The sequence below is a fragment of the Cnephaeus nilssonii genome (assembly GCF_951640355.1).
Source record: "Cnephaeus nilssonii genome assembly, chromosome: 6".
NCBI lineage: Eukaryota > Metazoa > Chordata > Mammalia > Chiroptera > Vespertilionidae > Cnephaeus > Cnephaeus nilssonii.
In genome coordinates, this window is record NC_137077.1 from 41,212,932 (window position 1) to 41,232,466 (window position 19,535).

Below are 19,535 nucleotides of genomic sequence, written 5' to 3' on the forward strand. Positions count from 1 at the left end.
CTACATAATAACTGGAAGAAAAAAGCATTCCCCAATGAGAAAGTGAGATATTAATGATTACATTGGCTATCCCTTTTCAAGATTGTATTTGATTGTCCCTAACTCCCCCCCCCCCGAAATTGTATATAAATGCCATGATTGTAAATGAATAAATGAATGAATGTACAGGTCTTAAGATCAATAGCTATTGATCTTGCAGGATGGACACTAATATGGTCAGCATATACTAACCATTACAATAAGACCTAATGATCCACAGCCTAAATAACTCTTCAGTAGTTTTTATGTTTCTTCAGAAATTTTATACATTTCTGGATTTTGCAAAAACGACCCTAAGTAGCGACTAGGAACATAAAATAAATAACCATTATCAGTAAGAAACTCACTTTTTAAAAATTATTTTTGCTTTGAAGATCACTAAAATAAATAAGAAATAAAAGAATACCAAGACTAGGTTAACATGTAGGCAAGGTACCTGGCCACCTTAAAGAAGAAATGGAACCAGGGTACTTTGTTCACTACTTAATGGCACACAATGTATGCAATAGTATGATTTCATGTGTGGCCTGGAAGAAACCCTGGCCACAAGTTATTTCTCCCTTTACCCTAAGATATTGCTTGAAGTTCCTTTTAAAAGGGCACTGTCTTCTTTCATTCTGCCACTGTTAGGGGTTACCCTAAATGCAAAGCTTGTAATTGAAGGTAGCCTATTGGTATAGTTTTAGTAGGTTTTAAACAGTTGATAAAGTGACCAAGAGTTCTCTTCAGAGAGGGAAGGGTATGATACTTTGCTAGAGCAGATATTCACTAAATAGAAGAGACACCAGGAAGTGGGAAGCCTGAGGACCAAAAGGCAATTCTTCTGAACTGACAGAGCAGTCTTAGCTGCCACTGGATCAGTTTTTATAACCCTGGAATTTATAAACACTGACCACAATATAAAACATGGAGGATGACAACACTAAACATGAGAGGCTAGCTTTTAGGTTGTGTTTTTCCATCTGGAAGTTCTCTTATCATCTGTTGACTACATGTCCTCAAGGAAGTCAGTGGTGGCCTCAGACCAGAGTGCCTGTCATTGACAATAGCTCAAGGAATGGATGAATGTGTCTGTGGGCATCCTATGTCTACATATTCGTGTATGCCTAGAGTCATCAAGACATATGATGTGCCATCAAGGCTATGCCAAAAAAAATTTGATGATTATTTTCAAATGTAGTCCATGGAGAAAAGAATCAGAGAGGGAATATGCAGATTGGTGAGTGTGTACACGCTAGTTGGTACCTACTCAGATCTTCATCTGAAATGTCTTACTAGTGATCCAAGAATTGTACTGGGACATATTTTGCTGGTGAGGAAACTCAATTGCTCCATTTTTGATGGCAAATTAACTCTTTCAGGGCCCATTGAATAAATTAGCTCCTCTAGGTCATTAAGCCTGTCTCTACAGGACATGACAATTTCTACCTGGCATTGTATCTTTTACCCCAAAATCCCCCACACTTGTTCTGAGCACACACATATTCTTTGTCTACTCAGGGAGAGAGAATGTGTTCATTCAAATGTCATAATTGCTCTACGATTGCAACCCAGTGATTCACTTTGCTTCCTTTCAGGGATCTCTAAGGATTTCCTGGTGCATAGCTGTCAACAGAGCCTCATTGTCTTAGTTGTCTAGAAATGGTATAATTTCAGGGGTTGTGAGTATAGTATTGTGTTCCCAAGTATCTTTTCCTATATGCAAAAGCTAGCATTACTGATTCATTTGGGGTAGGAGTTGGGAAGCTACTTCAGGATTCTATAGACCTTTATTAAAACACAACTCCCATTAAGAGACTATGTTATCAGGACCCATTTCAGGGAAATAAATTGACAACTATTTGAGAGCGGCCTATACTGCCCCTTAAGAGGGTGTTCAGAAAAGTGTGTGGTGTTTGGGGTGCCACAGAGGCTGGGAACATCATGGCCCTTAATAAGCAGGCAAGACAGAGTCTCACAAAAAATAATCTTTCTCTCCTAAATGCCAACAATTGGCCCTACTGAGAAGCAGTTTTGGAGGCAAAGGCAAATGTCACCTCTTTCTCTGCTGTGTTTAGGGCTACCTTGGAATATCATAAATTAATATACATTAAAACAGGTAAGGATGACTCCAAAGGGACACAGTATTCTCACTCAGAGGTGTTTCAGAGCAGTGTTCCTTTCATATGCATCTCATATAAATCATCTGGGATCCTTTTAAAAATGTCAGTTCTGATCCAGGAGGTCTGGGTAATGCCAGGTTCTTGGCATTTCTAATAATTTCTTAAGTGATACTATTGCTGCTGGTCCACAGAACACACTTTGACTAGAAAGGATTTATGATAAAATGCACATGATCTTGGATAAAGCATGGTGTTGGATAAAAAGATGATGAATATGAAAGAAATCTGACAATATCCTAAAAAAATAAATTTTAGGCCCGGAAGACTTTGAGTAAATGTTGAAAATCCCACCAAGAGCCCTGGCCAGTGTGGCTCAGTTGGTTTGGTATTTTTCCGTGTACTGAAGGGTTGCTGGTTCAATTCCCAGTTATGGCACAAGGCTGGGTTGTGGGCTCAATCCCTGGTAGAGGGTATGCAGGAGGCAGCCGATTGATGTTCCACTCTCATGTCAATGTTTCTCTCTCTCTCTCTCTCTCTCTCTCTCTCTCTCTCTCTCTCTCTCTCTCTCTCTCTCTCCCTCTCCCTTGCTTTCTCTATTAAAAAAATCAATAAAGTACCTTTTTAAAAATCCCACCAAGAGATTGATAAATCATAAGAAAGTATATACTTAGCATTCTTACCTATCTGAAGGTGTTAGTGAACATTTTCTGATGGTGTACTTCCTGAAGACTCCAGAAGTAATTGTTTTCCTTATCTCCTCCACTTTCTCCTGTTGGTGAAGCATTCAATAAATGTCAGCCTCATTAAATATTCCTTTACAAAATGCACAGCAGAGCTGGTTCAAACATCCCCTCCCCGCCTTTTATTAATCATCACAGCAGCCTCTCTGTTCTTTCTTCTGAGGTGAGCAATGTCCTTTTATCTTCACAGGTCAATGGGAAGGATCTCTCCAAGGCCACCCATGAAGAGGCAGTGGAAGCTTTTCGAAATGCCAAGGAGCCCATTGTGGTCCAGGTGCTAAGGCGAACGCCTCTCAGTAAACCAATCTATGGAGCGGCCCCAGAAGTGCAGCTCATGAACGCCAGTACGCAGACGGACATTACCTTTGAGCACATCATGGCCCTGGCTAAGCTTAGGCCACCCACCCCTCCGGTGCCAGACATCTGTCCATTTCTGCTCTCAGACAGGTATTTTGCTGTCACTTCTCCCAAAGCGCTATTTCTTTTCATTCATCATTGAGAGGAGGTGTTGGAAAGAATCAGTCACACTAGCCAGTTGACAATTATTGAGACAGGTGCTCAGTGCTGTTTGGAAAATGTCTCCACTGTGTCTACATCCAATTAGTTGTCAGCTGTCCCTGGTAGCTACTTCCCCTGGCCCACACTGTTGCTTCTCCTCAGGAATCAGACTCGCTGAGGTGCAGTGAAAAATTCGGGCTCTGATTAGTTCATCTTCATACTTCCAGTCATCAAACACCTTGTGCTCCTCATGAGCACTGGTCAGGGAAATAGCTTTTCTCACCAAAGCTGCCAAGAACCTTATTAGGACTGACACAGAAGTGGCATGTTGGCACTGTGTTCTCCACTGTGGGTCGCTTCTCGTTCTCACTTTCGCTTTTCTCTTATTTAAAGGAGAAGCTAAGAAATTAATTTAATTAAAGTGTAATTCTCCAAAGAAAGCAATTACTCAATATATTGAGATGTAAACAAAAGGTTTTGGCTGTCAGAGAATAAGTATCGAACTATGAAATAAAGAACTATTGAAGGAATCTTTCTTCCCAGTTTTCACCTAATGTAAAGGCAGAGATATTTTATTCAAACGATCCTACTTGTATAGTCCTGGAAGTATGTTCTGCCCCATACATTTTGTTCTATGACCGTTTAAGCAAATAGTCAAACATTATTGAGATTTTGATTTATAAGAGCAATAGTCTCTTTAGACTGCATTTTCATTGCCTACGGGTCCATTCTCCACTTGGTAAAACACAGATCTAGTCACACCACTTCCCCACCCTTTAGTGGCTTTGGTGAGTCTGTTTCAGTGGGTCACGTGTGTACATTAGAATCACCGGGGAGCATGGAAAAGAAATACCAATTCATTGCCCAAGTCCCACCTCAGGCCAGTTAATAAGAATTTTGTAGAATGAGGCCAAAGCATTGGAATCCTTCAAAAACCTCCCTAGGGCATTGTGATGGGTAGCTGTATTTTGGAAACTACTCTTTGAAACCTCCAGTTCCAGGAGAGTAGTAGAGGCTCTGTTTGTCTTGCTTAGGAATTTATTAATTCATCCATTACTTATTAAATAGCCACTTATATCAGTCAGTGGGACTTGGTGCTGGGCATAAAACTGGGAACAAAAATAAAGTCACTATCTCCTGGAGCTCATAGTCTAGAGGGTAAGATAAACAACACCCAAGCACACCGATATTTAATACTCATTAGCATAGCCTGATACAGAATAGCCATTCAATCAATACTTTCTTGAATGAATAATAACAGCTTACATTTATTAGCTTTCCTAACATATTTTAGGTAATATTCCAAGTGTTTTACATTGATTAACTCATTTAGTCCTCACAAACCTTTGGAAGGTGTGTATTATATTATTACCATATCCATGTCACAGATGTTGAGTTGGCCAAGGTCACAAAGAGATGACAGGGCCAGGCTTCTGAGCCAAAGAGGTCTGATGGCTTCTTTAACCAGTGCTGCGCTTCCTAAGTCCCACAGGTCTTATCTTAGGGACAACTCTTCTAGCAAACTTCCTAGGGCTGCAGTAGGTACATCCCCATCATGTGCTTTCAAGGCTTCTGTATTTTCCCCTTAATTATCACACTATTAAAATTCCCACTTTGCTGCTTTGCCCAATTCATAAGGTAAGAATTGGAATTTGCGCACCAACCTATTCCCAGCAGTTGGCATAGGGCCTGGCATCTGGTAGACATGCAGTAAATGTTTATTGAATGAAAAAGGTGTTCCTCCTGGCAGGCCGCCCTTCTTACTAACCAAAGGACAAGGGCAACACATCAGATGCCCTAAATAGCAAGTTTGACTTTTTACCAGGCCAAATAGGCTTTGCAGAGCCAGTCCAGATTAAACAAGGAGGCTTTACCTGTTAGACCCGCAGGCAAGGTGCTTTTATTATTTGGGCCCACGTTCCTTAATGCTGTATGGAGCTGACAATAGTGAGAAGAGCCTGGTGGAATATTTACACTGTGTAAAGATACTAAGATGGTCCTGTCTCCCTTGTCAACTAATGATGAGAGAATTAATTTATACTACTAACTCCAATATTTCAAGAATGCCCACACTGCCAAGGCTTAGAGGTCTCTCCTGCAGTGAACTTGGTTTATTGCAAGTAGACTTCTTCATTGACTTTTAGAAATAGAGATGACCGCCCTAGCCAGTGTTGCTCAGTGGATAGAGCATCAGCTGCGGACTGAAGGGTCCTGGGTTCGATTCCCGTCAAGGGCACATGCCTGGGTTGCAGGCTCGATTTCCCAGTAGTGGGTGTACAGGAGGCAGCCGATCAATGATTCTCTCTCATCATTGATGTTTCTATCTCTCTCTCCCTCTCCCTTCCTGTCTGAAATCAATAAAAATATGTATGTTTAAAAAAAGATTTACAAATAGAGATGACCTCATGCCTTTGCTGTTGAACTTTGCTTAACCTTTATATGGTGTAATATATATTCTCTATCATACCATATAACTGGAAAGCACTTCTATCAATTCTTTAAAACTACTCAAAAGTTAAGGGATATATAAAAGTCATGGACAGTGTCTTGGATCCCCCTTATTCCCTTTACTTAATCAGCTCTGTCTGCCCCCAAGAATTTTCCACAGGGATTATGGAACCCTGTGGCTTATATATGCCCTATATACAAGGCTTTCTAAAGAGGTATCACCGTGAATGTCATGAAATTTGTACACGTGCCCTTTTTCGAAGAGGAGAAAATGTGGGTTATGAGAGAGACTGAGGAAAGAGGTCTTAAGGAATAGTATTATGAAAAATGCAATCTGAAAAATGTATGCTTTGAAAACAGAAGTAAAAAAAAAACAGTTTTGGGCTCTGTATTATGAAATCGTTAGCATTTTGTTACAAAAATACCCATTTTGGGGTACACTGCTATCGCACATGCCGCACACCCGTATGTGGAGCGAGTCCCATTTGGTGGAATGGTAGCAGGGCCAGAGAGTGGCAATAAAGCGCCATGGCCTGTCACAGAGCTCACACCAGCCTTCATGGAATGCAGCTCTGACCAGGGGCCCTTATCTCAGAATTCTTTCAGAAAATCCAATTGATGGACTTCATGTAGGTGGAGAAAGAAAAGCAATGGGTTATCCTGAGCTGTAGTTCATTTAAAGGCTACATCAGTGCGGGTCTCATTGCAAAGCAGAGAAAACGAAAGTGAAATTCTAAATCAGTTTTAATCTCGAAAACAACCCTTTTGATCCATTCCTATCATCTTGCTACATTCCCCATAGCTGCCATTCTCTTCACCCGATGGAGCATGAATTTTATGAGGACAATGAGTATCTCTCCAGCTTGCCTGCTGATGCAGACAGAACAGAGGACTTTGAATATGAGGTAAGATCATTTTCACACCACTTCACATTTCTTCATGAAGTTACGGTTGAGGCGTTTTGCAGAAAAAAGAAAAAAATTAATTTATTGCTGTGTGAAATGTTTTGTCTAGTACATACCTATGATAAGGTCTTATAAATATTTTTAGTATTAGCTATTTGACTCTAGTATTATAAGCATATGCGGAAACATTTTTATAATGTAAGCTTAAAGATAATTTGCTCACGTTTCTTGTTGCTCTTGATAAATAGTATTATGGCAGCCACATTTTTTTCTTCTTTCCATAATAGAAGAGAATTTCCAAGTACAGTTTGGAAAAGAAATTGAATTAAAAACCAAGATGGTACTTACTATTTTTATTCACTGTATTGTATTTTAATTTTAATTGATAAACTAAATTTTATTATATTAATTCCCCTTCACAAATTAAATATTCACTTTATTTGTGACCCAAGTTTGTACTCCAAAGAACAGTTCCACCAACTTTCTAGAAAGAGAGATGCTTTCAAGCCCTTTGTTGTTGAACTGTGTTTAGCCTTCACAGGGTGTCCCTTAGAGTGTCTGTACTGTAATATGTAACAATTCCAAAGCCCATCTGTTAATTATTTAAGAGCTTTCACAAAAGTTAAAGGATTTATCCTAATATTGCCTCTGCTCCCGCCATCTGTAAATCTTGGAAAGGTTTCAGCCTCCTCTGACATTTGGAAATAAAATAGATTGAGGAGGTAAAGAAGGTTTGGTAAACAGGCAGAGAGCCCATGATTACCTGCCCTTTTAATGCAGTAGATGATGTCATACAAGTTCAGCAAAATGTTCTTTTCCATTTTACAACCAGGAAATCCTGAAATCTCTTCCCTTAGGAGGATGTAAAATCAAATAAAGTCGATTCAGCGAAGCTCACCTAAAGCAAATAGACGTTTATTTGAAATCTTCCCCCTGCAAAAGTCATTTCAGGGGATTACAGAAATCAGTATTGCTTTTCAGCCAGCATCTAGAAGTGTGTGCAGTGATGCCTCGTATCTGAGTAGACAGTTTTGTTGCTGTTATTGTTCACATTAATTTTTATCCCCTCCTCTCCGTTAAGTTGATTGAAAAGTTTTATTTTATGAATCCACTCAAGCCCTGGTATGCCCTGGAATATCCATTAAGTTTTGTCTACTCATGCAAAATGAATTATAAAATTGAGTCACTTATCCCAATAATTTAAGATTAAACAATGTTTTTCTTTCAGTTAATGAATACTTTAATTTTGGGGACTGGAATTACCTTCAACTTTTCATTTAGCTTGTGCCTGAAAGTTTTATTAAAATAAATCTGTGAGCTGGAGGAGGGCTTGGGAGAGAGACTTGCTTAGGCCAGCAGGTTAACAGTAAAAAAATATTTAAATAAATAAATAAATACTTTCAATTAATTAGCATATCATTGAATATTACATTACATACAGATTTCCTTTCATTTCTATAAGGCTACTGTAAGTGAAACACATCCTCATTGTTCTTGTTTATCCTCACCAGAGGATATGTTTATTGATTTTAAAGAGAGAGGAATAAGAGCGAGAGAGGAAGAGAGAGACCTTAGATATGAGTGAGAAACATCGGTTGCCTCCCATACTCTCTCCGACCCAGGGATCAAACCTGCGAACTTTTGCGGTACCATACGAAGCTCCAACCAGCTGAGCCACCGGCCAGGGCACATCCTCTTTTCTGAGGGATATGAATCACTAATAGATGCAGCATCAGTGTGATGACAGTGGTAAATGCTCAGACAAGTCCTCTGTAGCCTGTAATCTCAACTAATCACGGCATTTCAGTCATTAATTTGCTGTCAGCTGTGATTTCTTTGCCAAAGGCACCTTTCTGAGTGATTGAAATAAAGAATGTTCCTGTGAAATTTAAATAAGAAAGAAGTTATTGTGACAGGCTTCAATCATGCGAGAGGATGCAGTTGAGAACATCATGCCTGCTTCATGGTGGGGATGTAGACATGGGGATAATTTACCAAGTTGGGGAGAATAATGCTTCTACCCAGTGATTCCCAGCCAGTTACAGTTATGTGGCAGAGGTGCACGTGCCATCCCTCACGGCTGCATCAGATGAGACTGTGGAATCTAGTCAGTCCACCGCTGTCGCCAGAGCTGACTGTGGCCACCACATTAAAGGGGGAGATTTAGAAAGGCTAATCCATCTTTATGCACAGTAAAAAAAAAATTTTTAAGCTAATTAATTTAAATTAATTAGCATATCATTGAATATTACATTACATACAGACTGTGCTTCTGTGACCAGCAGAGATGACCCCGGCTCCTGCAGGAGCTCTGTCCCAAACCAGCAGTGCCAGGGACACGCTGGATGATCACCTTCAGAAGGACCGGCTTTGGGCCACTTAAAGAACATTACCGGGAACTGAGGTCTGACAGCCAAATAAAGGGCTTCATCTCAGAAAGAGATACCCATTCCTCCTCAACCTAGACCTGAAGACTCTTTACCAGGCGGTTGGGAAGTGGAGAGAAGACCCCTGTCCATCTGCTCTCATTCATTGGTACCATAAGTAATCAATGAGCACGTAAAGATGCCAGGTTCTGATGGAAGTTTGGGATTGATGAAGCCCCTGCCCTGGTGGAGCTTAACCTTCAGGGGAGAGAGATAGACAATAATCAAATAAGTGCAACGTAGTATGTTAGGTGGTGCTAGGTGCTAACAGAGAACAGCAAGCATGGGAAGGAAATGCATGGTGTTGAGATGGGGTGTTGCTATCTTATTCAGGAGGTCCAGGAAGGCCTCTCTCCTACGAGTCCTAAATGCAGTAGGAGAGCTAGCCATGGGGCTATCTGAAGAGGGGCTTTCCAGATAGAGGGAAATAAAAGGACATGGAGCAGGAGTGTGCTTGGTAGGAGGGGGAGTCAGAGTGAGTAGGGGCCTATCTTGAGGAGCCTGTGCTGGAGAAGAAAGATCAGGGCCGTGTTGTGAAGCCCTAGCCCAGGGATGGGAAACATCTGGCCCACGGGCCATAGAAGGCCCACGAAATCATTTGGTCTGGCCCTGCCAAGGCATTAGGCGTGAGTTAATTAATTAAATGTTGGACCAAATAGAGCAGGATAATTTTTAGGTTGATAAATTTGTATGGCCCTTGAATGATTTTATAAACATCTAAATGGCCCTTGGCAGAAAAAAGGTTCCCACCCCTGGGCCCAGCCAGATCCCTCTAGCTACTGGAATGAAATTGACGGAGGAAGCCAAGGCCACAGCACAGCACTCGGGTGCGAGGGAGAGGCGGATTGGATCTGGATGGGGATGGAGGAGGCACTGAGATGGTCTGAAGGACAGCAGTGTTTCCATTACTTGCCTCATAACTTTAATATACTTTATGCTATGGTGGTTTTTCTTCTTCTGACTTTTTAAAAGTAAAATATCACAGGCCAAAGAGTGAAACACAGCTTCTGACGTCCAAGGAAACTAGCATAGTAAATCCACTCTTTAAAAGACTGAAAGTGTACAGAACTGTGTTTCTGAACTTGCTAAAATGCAAACTATGCAATTATGTAGGTCATTTTTAAAAGGCCTGCTTACTATTGGCTCAGTGAACCAAAGCTGATCTGGCTATCTTGTGAAAATATAGTTAGGGACTTTTAGTGCTTGGATTGTTGACCCAATAGACCAAAACAGACCTGACTGTCTTGTAAATACATATTTGGGGACTTTTTAACTTGCAGATTGCTGCATTGATAGACTGTAACAGCCCCCTTCAGAGCCATGGTGGACCACAAAGGCTTCTTTGGAGATGTGATAGTGTGTCAATGTTATGGAGACTGTGGTATGTTATGGACCTCTGTAACATTTTAATGACACCCATATCTCACCATAGCCCATCACCACTTTACCTCAGAAAATTATTTGATGGGGTTTAAAATTTCCCCACGGTGCTTCAGAAAAGTCTCAAAAGACCAGCCTGCATTAAAAGACTCACAGCTTGAAATTTGTTTTCTTTTAAAAAAAATGATGGCACTTGTTCTCTAATTAAAAATGATAAAGGGGTTTAATTTTATTTTTGAGAGGAAAAAATAAAAGTACTTTTAAATTTAAACAATGCAACCCTTCGTGGATGTTTATGCCACCGAAATACCACTGAGTATTTCGTCTCCTCTTCTTTATTTTCAACTTTGCTCATTTTTTTCCCCCAGAGCCAGCTGAAGGTTGAAATAAATCATAAATAGCCCTTAGCAAGTCAGAGGCAGATCTCAAATCCAGCCTCTACCAGAAATAATTTAAAGGGAAAAGCTTTGAGAAATATAGCGCTCTTTCTTCCAACTCCTAATAAAGATATGTTTGCTGCTGCTTTAGTTGCAAGATGAATTTTTGCAGTATTTGCCATTAACTCTCAAAAGTCAGTGCTAGTTGAGGCAAGACAACTAATCAGTGCACCATTTTGATAGTATGAAACATTCACATTAACAAGCAAATGATTTAAGCAACATTTCTGAGCCTGCAGATATTCGCCACTTAAAAATGCTACTTGAAATTGTTTTTCCTGCTCTCTCCAAGCTCAGGCTGAAGAAAACATATCCAACAGCCTAAATTAAGTACACTTAGGGTTCCCCTTATGTGTGCGTTGTCATTGAAATGAAAAGGAACTTAGCACTTTGCTTGAAGAGGTATTAAAGGTGGGAAGAAGGACAACTATATGTCAGAGTTCTATGAACTGTTAACTGAAAACCAAACCAGTGTCTATAAATAGAAAAGAGCATTTAGCATATTAATTAGCTTCCTCTTGGCAGTTCTTATGCAAAGCATAAGTAAACCTTTGTGCTATGCTGAGAAGTGTCCTTTTGCAAAATTTAGCTGGATGCCTGCAAATATGTGCAAATTTTAAGTATATAATGTCTCTCTTGAATAGTTAAAGAAAAGAGAAATATGAATCAAGGACCCGTTCATTCAAAAAATTAACAAGGGAATAAGCATTAAGAGATTTCAGTCATCCATTTGAGCAGCTTCAGGATATGTGAAGCCAAATCTTTCTGGTGTGCATGTGGAGAGCTTTGTGGCTCCTTTCTAGGCTGAGGCCTTATCTACCTTGTTCATCATTGCATCACATCACCTGTTTCACAATGGGTGCTCAATATGGATGAACGAATAAATGAAGAATCCCCTGGCTGTCCGCATGGACCCACTTCCGGGCACTGCAGTACCTTTCCTCTTTTTTATACAAGGGAATTGGAAAGGAATCCAGACCTCCATGCAGTGATAACAGATATCCCCTTTCTAACAGGTATTTATTCTTTATGACAGGGGTTCGAATTCTAGTACCATATTTGTTTCCATTAAATACTTCAAAGGAAGGGCCAGAGGGGGTGAGGGGAAGACATGGAGAGATAAGGGACTAGAATTTGAATGTTCTCCATGAAAATTCATCTTTGTGATTATCCTATATAAGAAAGAGGTAGTATGCAAATTGACCATCATGCCCTCGCACAAGACGGCCACCCCCATGTGGTCACAAGATGGCCACCACAAGATGGCCGGCAGGGGAGGGCAGTTGTGGGCGACCAGGCCAGCAGGGGAAGGCAGTTGGGGGTGACTGGGCCTTCAGGGGAGGGAGGGCAGTTGGGGGGGGACCAGGCCTGCAGGGGAGGGCAGTTAGGGGTGATCAGGCTGGCAGGGGAGTGGTTAGAGGGTGATCAGGCTGGCAGGCAGAAGCAGTTAGGGGCAATCAGGCAGGCAGGCAGGTGAGCGGTTGGGAGCCAGCAGTCCCGGATTGTGAGAGGGATGTCCAACTGCCAGTTTAGGCCCAATCCCACAGGACATCACCCGAGGGGTCCCAGATCGGAGAGGGTGCAGGCTGGGCTGAGGTACACACACACCCCCAGTGTACGAATTTTGTGCACCAGGCCTCTAGTTATTTTATAAAATCACAGTATCTTATATGTAGTATGAATTTGACATATTCTCTAATCTACCCTGGATCCCTTTATAATTTTTTCACCAAGGGATCACTTAGAAAATTTGTGAACCACTACAATGGATGGGGAATTGAGTGCCTACCCATGTAGCCAATTCTGACTGACAATCTCTGGTTATTGAGAGAAGGAAATGTATCAAGGAGTTTGAAAATCAATGATGGAAGGAATATATTTGGAAGAAATATATGAAACATAACTCATAAAGAGCACATATGTTTTCCTTACATTGTGGTGTATACTAGAGAAAGAGAAAATAGTGTGTACAGTATGAAAGTGTAGAATTCAGCGTTTTTTAATTCACTGAATGCTTTATATTTCACAAGTCCCTTTTCTTCCACTTGCTAGTCACATTTCAGAATTATTAATGAAATATCTAAAACAATTTTATACCACTTACTACTGAAGCAATAAAATCATCCATTTAAGAAATCACCTTCATAAGTTTCATTCTTTGGGAAAATTTATTGAATTGAAAAGTGATCTAGATGAAGTGTGAAAATATTTTTATTACTTGAACATTTAAGATAAGATGATGTTCACAGTCAGTTTGGAGTTGGTTCATCGAAATGTCGATTAGTGACGCCACCGTTTGCTCTATTATGTCAGATTTAAATCTTAATCATGGAGGCCAAACCAGTCAGTTGTCATGTATATATATCCAGACCCTTTGAGTCCTGCTCCTCCTTCCTATCACCAATGACTCTACTCTTGTCTAGAACATTGCTCTAGGCTATTTCTTGGTCTCCCCAGGCACCTCACTCCATAGTCTCTGCAGTCCAACCTACTCACCACTGTCAGACCAGTCCTCCTCAAGGGCACTTCTCATTGGATCTCTCCCTGTTCACCATCCCGTATTACTCTGCTCTGTTCTTTGAATTAACTCTAAATTTCTCTGCCTAACATTGAAGATCCTTTGTACTATGTCACCACCTGCTTGCCCAGGCATCTTGGAGTCAAACACTACAGGGCAGCAACACTCGAAGGAAGCCATGTGATTTTTTTTCTCTGTGCCTTTACTTTAGGGCCTCTCTTCAACTCAAATGCCTTTCTCAAATCTCTTTCCCACCACTGAACTCTCATACCACATTCTGTAAATATATATTTTTGTCATTATGCCCTGGGTTATAGTAATTTACATACTTATCATTTTATTCTAAATAGTTTGTCTTTCTTAACAGAAGTATCTAATTATCTATCTCCAGGAGAGTCTAGCACAGGGCTTGGTAGACAGTGGGCACTCAGCAGCATTTACAGGATGAGTGAATGAACTACTGGTCCTTGCTGCTATCTATGTGTATAAAAGGCTAATATGCAAAGTGTCCCCTCGGGAGTTCTATCGGGAGAACAGGAGTTTGATCTCTTGCTATGATGTGTACTGACCACTAGGGGGTGGCATGGAATGAAGGAAGGCCCCGGCTGGCAGCCAGAAGGCCCTAGTCAGCTCTGATCGCCGGCCAGGCGTAGGGACCCTACCCATGCACAAATTTCATGCACCGGGCCTCTAGTTGTTCTTATAAGTGCCCTAAAAACCAATACAAAGTGTTAAATGGGAGAAAAGGAAAAGAGAGCTGATGGAGAATTGAAATTTGAAATAAAGTGTGAAAGTTTTCTTTTTCTTAAAATAATTTAGTTAACAGCCTAGACAGTAGAATAAATAGACCTATACATATACTTGTGCCAGATTGTAAAAGAAGAAAATTTGCATTTTTGGTTGTCTTTCTAACATGGAAGATGTGCATGGAGAACCTAGTAAATAGACTTGCTAATGGACAAGTAAAAAAATGATTGGGGTTCAGTTCATGTTAGGATAAACATGCATACTGGTTTGCCCTAAACCTCCTCCATGTATTGCTGATGTTCCAGTTTATTTATGAATAGCAACCACTTTCACCTTCAGAAATGTCCTAGCTGCACAATACTTTGTCCTAGTTTTATACTTGTTGACCCTTAATCTAGGCTGAGATTTTGTAGTCACATTTTATATAACCCTAATACTCTAAGCAGAGATGACTCAGAATTTATTAATTTGTTTACCCATATTTATTAAGTTGAACAATTTCCCTAAGATACTTTCTATTAAAAAAAAAAAAAAGTCCTCCTTAAAGGTGTGACTAGAAAAAAAAATGCCACAAAGTTGGAAATAGTCATCAAAGTTATTGTAATTCTTTTAAGTTTCTTACTGAAAGAAATGAGATTAGTATTGTTGTTAATTTGGTCATGTAATTTTATAAAACAAACATGAGGCAAATTTATCTTTCGCCTCACTGATTATGACAACACTAAACCTTATTTCCTAAGAAAACAATGACAAGTCAATTTAACTCTCCAAGCTGATTATTAAACAATGTAACCATGGGTTCATTTATTTTACTATGAATCTAGATATAAAAAGAAGATTCCTTACATGATGTATATGAATTTTATCAAAATGCCGACATTCAATTTTTGTTTGAAGATACTCATTGTACACATTCGGATGATTGCCTTGCATTACTGAAAGGTGTTTGTGAGAGGTTGTGTTTAAAGTGAACATTTGCATTTCAAATCCCTTTTTCCCAATGACTTCCCTTGTCCTTTGAAAAACTGTTTTCATAGAGGCAAAGGATGGAGAGCTGTCTTTTTCAATATAAAGTAAATCACCAAGAAGGATTTCAGTGTTCCTTCCAGAGGCAATATAATCCAGTGGAAGGAATCTAAACAGGGAGTCTAGTCCCAGTTCTAACTCTTGTCTCTTGAAGGGACCATCTACCTCTTGAATCACAGAATCCTCACATGTGAGCTTTGTGGGGATATCAGTGTTAGTATGGAATGACTTGTCATCATATAGTTGTCCCACGGTACTAATTTAAAATGAGACAAATTCATAGACAGATCCTTAAATATTTTATAAATATTTTAACATCTCAAATATATCAACCATATTTTATATTTTTTTAATAAAAAGGACACATACACTCATATGGCCACACATTGGTTAGTGTCTGGTAGCATATTACACCAATTGGTACCAAGTAGTACACCTCTTCATATTATCTCTGACTTTAGCTTTAGTGTTTAGAACAAGTTAATTCATACATTTGCCAATTAGAAATGCCTCCAGCTCTTTTCTTCTTTCTTAAGATGTTATGATTCCATACAAATTTGGGGGTTTTGTTCTATTTCTGTGAAAAGTACCATTGGAAGTTTGAAAGGATTTTCATTAACTCTATATTTGGCTTTGTATAATATGGATATTGTAACAATATTAATTTTTCTGATCCATGAACACAGAATATCTTTCCATTTATTTGTGTCTTTTTCAATTTTTCTCATCAAAGTCTTATAGTTTTCTATGCACAGGTTTTCCATGTCCTTGGTTAAATTTAATTTTAAGTGTTATAATTTTTGATGCTATTGTGAGTGGGATTATTTTCTTTATTTCTTAGCTATTTTGTTGTTACCATTAGAAACAAAAATGATTACCATACTAGAGGCCTAGTGCACGGATTCGTGCACCGGTGGAGTCCCTCGGCCTGGCCTGTGGGGATATGGCCTAAACCGGCTCTCCAACATCCTCCAAGGGGTCCCAGATTGCGAGAGGGCAGTTCTCGTGTGATGCACCCCGGAATCAGGCTCCCTCCTCTCTGGTTCCGGGTGAGTCACCTAAGAACCACTGCTGCCAAGTGACCACAGCTCAGCAGCTCCTATGTTGAGCATCTGCCCCCTGGTGGTCAGTGCATGTGCCAGTGGTCCAGTCTTTTATATATAGAGACTAGAGTCCTGGTGCATGCAATTCGTGCACGGGGTGTGGGGGTTCCTCAGCCTGGCCTGTGTCCTCTCACAGTCTGGGACCTCTTGGGGGATGTCCGCCTGCCAGCTTAGTCCTGCTCCCTATGGGGATCGGGCCTAAGTTGGCAGTCGGACATCCCTCTCGGAACCCCTTGCTCCTTACTGCCCGCCTGCTCGCTGCTCTTTACTGCTCCGCTCACTGCTCCTTAGTCCTGCCGTGGAGGTGTGAGAGACTACCTCCACCACCACTGCGCTCACCATCCATGAGCCCGGCTTCTGGCTAAGCAGAACTCCCTGTGGGAGCATACTGACCACCAGGGGGCAGCTCCTGCGTTGAGCATCTTCCCCCTGGTGGTCAGTGCACGTCATAGCAACTGGTCGTTCTGGTCATTCCACCATAGCGGTCGCTTAGGCTTTTATTATATAGATGTTGATTTTGTATCCTGTAATTCTGCTGAATTTGTTTATCAATTTATACATGTTTTGGTGGGATCTTTAGGATTTTCTACATATAAGATGAAATCACATGCAAACAAAAAATTTTGCTTCATCTTATCTGTTTGGGATGCCTTTTATTTCTTCGTTTTGCCTAATTGCTCTTGCAGCAGGCATACTGAGAGGGAACACCCTTGTCTTGTTCTCATCTTAGAGGAAAAGCTTTCAACCTTTCACCATTGAGTATGCTAGATATGGGTTTGTCATATTGGCCTGTATAATGTTGAGGTACAGTACATTCCACCAATACCCAATTTGTTTAGAGTTTTTAATCATGAAAGGATGCTGAATTTTTGTCTAATACTTTTTCTGCATCTATTGAGATGATCGTATGATTTTTATTTTTCATTTATTACATTAATAGAATGATTTGCATATGTCAAACCATCCAGGCATCTCAGGGATAAATCCCACTGGATCATGCTGTAAGATTATTTTAATGTGCTGTTGAATTCAATTTACTAGTGTTTGGTTGAGAATTTCTGTGCCTATATTCATCACGGATATTGGCCTGTATTTTTCTTGTTTTGTAGTATCTTTACCTAGTTTGGGTATCAGGGTAATATTGGCCTTATAAAATGAGTTTGAAAGTGTTCCCTTCTCTTCAAATTTTTGGAAGAATTTGAGGAGGGTCGGCTTAATTCCTCTTTAAATATTTTGTAGAATTCACCAGTAGAATCATCGGGTCCTGTGTCTTTGTTGTGAAGTTTTTGATTACTGATTCAATCTCCTGCTTATTCATCTATTTGCTTTTTTTTTACATCTTCATGATTAAGTCTTGATAGGTTGTATGTTTCCAGGAATTTTTTTCATGTGTTCTAAGTTATCCAGTTTGTTCTTATCAGTTTCTTTTTTTTATCATGTAGTCAACAGTTTTATTTTTTTTATTCTTTTTTTATTGTTTAAAGTATTACAAATAGTAGTGCATATGTCTCCTTTCTTAGCAGTTTCTTATGATCCTTTGTATTTCTGTCATCTCAATTATGTTTCCTCTTTCATTTCATTATTCTCTTTTTTTTTCTTGATCTGTTAAAGGTTTGTCAGTTATGTTTATATTCAAAAAGCCAGCTTTTACCTTCATTGACCATTTCTATTTTTCCCCTGACCTCTATTTCATTTGTTTCTGCTATTTCCTTCCTTCTAATAACTTTGGGCTTAGTTTGTTATTCTTTTTCTAATTCCTTAGGTTGTTTATTTGAGATCTTACTTTTGACTTAATATTGGCTTTTAACTTCCCTCTTAGGACTGCTTTTGCTGTATCCCATAGGTTTTGGCGTGTTGTTTTTCCATTTGCTTTAAGCAATTTCTTTTCTTTTCCTTATGATTTCTTCTTTGACCATTGGTTGTTGAGCAGTGTGTTGTTTTTTTAATATATTTTTATTGATTTCAGAGAGGAAGGGAGAGGGAGAAGGACAGAGAGAGAAACATCAATGATGAGAGAGAATCATTGATTGACTGCCTCCTGTACACCCCCTAACGTGGATTGAGTCACAACCCCAGGCATGTGCCCTTACTGGGAATTGAATCATGATCTTCTGGTTCATAGGTTGACACTCATCCACTTAGCCACACCAGCCGAGCGAGCAGTGTGGTGTTAATTTCTACATATCTGTGAATTGTCCAGCTTTTCTCCTGCTATTGATTTCTACTGTCGTATCTTTGTGGTTAGAAAAGATAATTGATAGATGTTAATCTTCTAAATTTGCTAAACTTGTTTTGTGAACTAACATAGCACATGATTTATTCTGAAGAATGTTCCATATGTGCTTGATAACATGTATTCTGCTAATGTTGGATTGAATGTTCTGAATATGTGTATTAAGTTCATTAGTCTAAAGCAGTGATGGGCAAACTTTTGAGCTTTGTGTGTCAAACTTCGCCAAAAAACTGAGCATAACTCGGGTAGTGTGTCACTTTGAGGAAAAAACATTATTTCGCAAATGTTTCATCCTCAGGAGCAGCAAATGTTTCATCCTCGGCATGCGGCCGCCTCAGCAGCCGCGTGTCATCAGAAATGGCTACATGTGTTAGTGCTGACACGCGTGCCATAGGTTCGCCATCACTGGTCTAAAGTATATTTCAAGTGCAGTGTTTTTATTGATTTTCAATATTTACTTATTGATTTTCAATGTTTCCATATTGGTTTCTAATTGATGACCTATCCTTTGTTGAAGTCTTCTATTCTTATTGTATTATTGTCTATTTCTCTTCAGAATTTTCAGTATTTGCTTACTATATTGACCCCTATATCATTATATAATGACCTTCTTTGTCTATTGTTACAACTTTTGACTTAAAGTCTATTTTATGTTATAGAAGTATAGCTACCTCAGGTCTCTGGGTTTTCACTTGCATAAAATATATTTTTTCATCCCTTCACTTTGAACCTATGAATGTTCTTAAAGCTGAAGTGACTCTGTTTTAGACATTATATAATTGGGCTTTATTTTTTTTTTAATCTATCCAACTTTTTTGTGCCTTTTGATTGGAGAATGTAATCCATTTTTCAAATTAAAGATAGTATGTAAGGCCTAATTAATGTCATGTTCTTAATTGCATCCTGGCTGTTTTGTACTTCCGTTTTACCTTC

The 19,535-nt window shown here is 39.6% G+C and overlaps 1 protein-coding gene across 2 annotated transcripts in view; it reads left to right on the forward strand.

Annotated features, from left to right (window-relative positions):
• PDZRN4 (PDZ domain containing ring finger 4) overlaps positions 1–19,535 on the forward strand; it is a gene marked incomplete at both ends in the record, with an annotated part of 347,625 nt that overhangs the window by 280,580 nt on the left and 47,510 nt on the right. For both annotated transcript variants that reach the window (XM_079775777.1, XM_079775778.1), the window contains 2 exons: positions 3,072–3,328; positions 6,630–6,732. In XM_079775777.1, the coding sequence (XP_079631903.1) occupies positions 3,072–3,328; positions 6,630–6,732 (360 nt within the window). The remainder of the gene's footprint in view (positions 1–3,071; positions 3,329–6,629; positions 6,733–19,535) is intronic.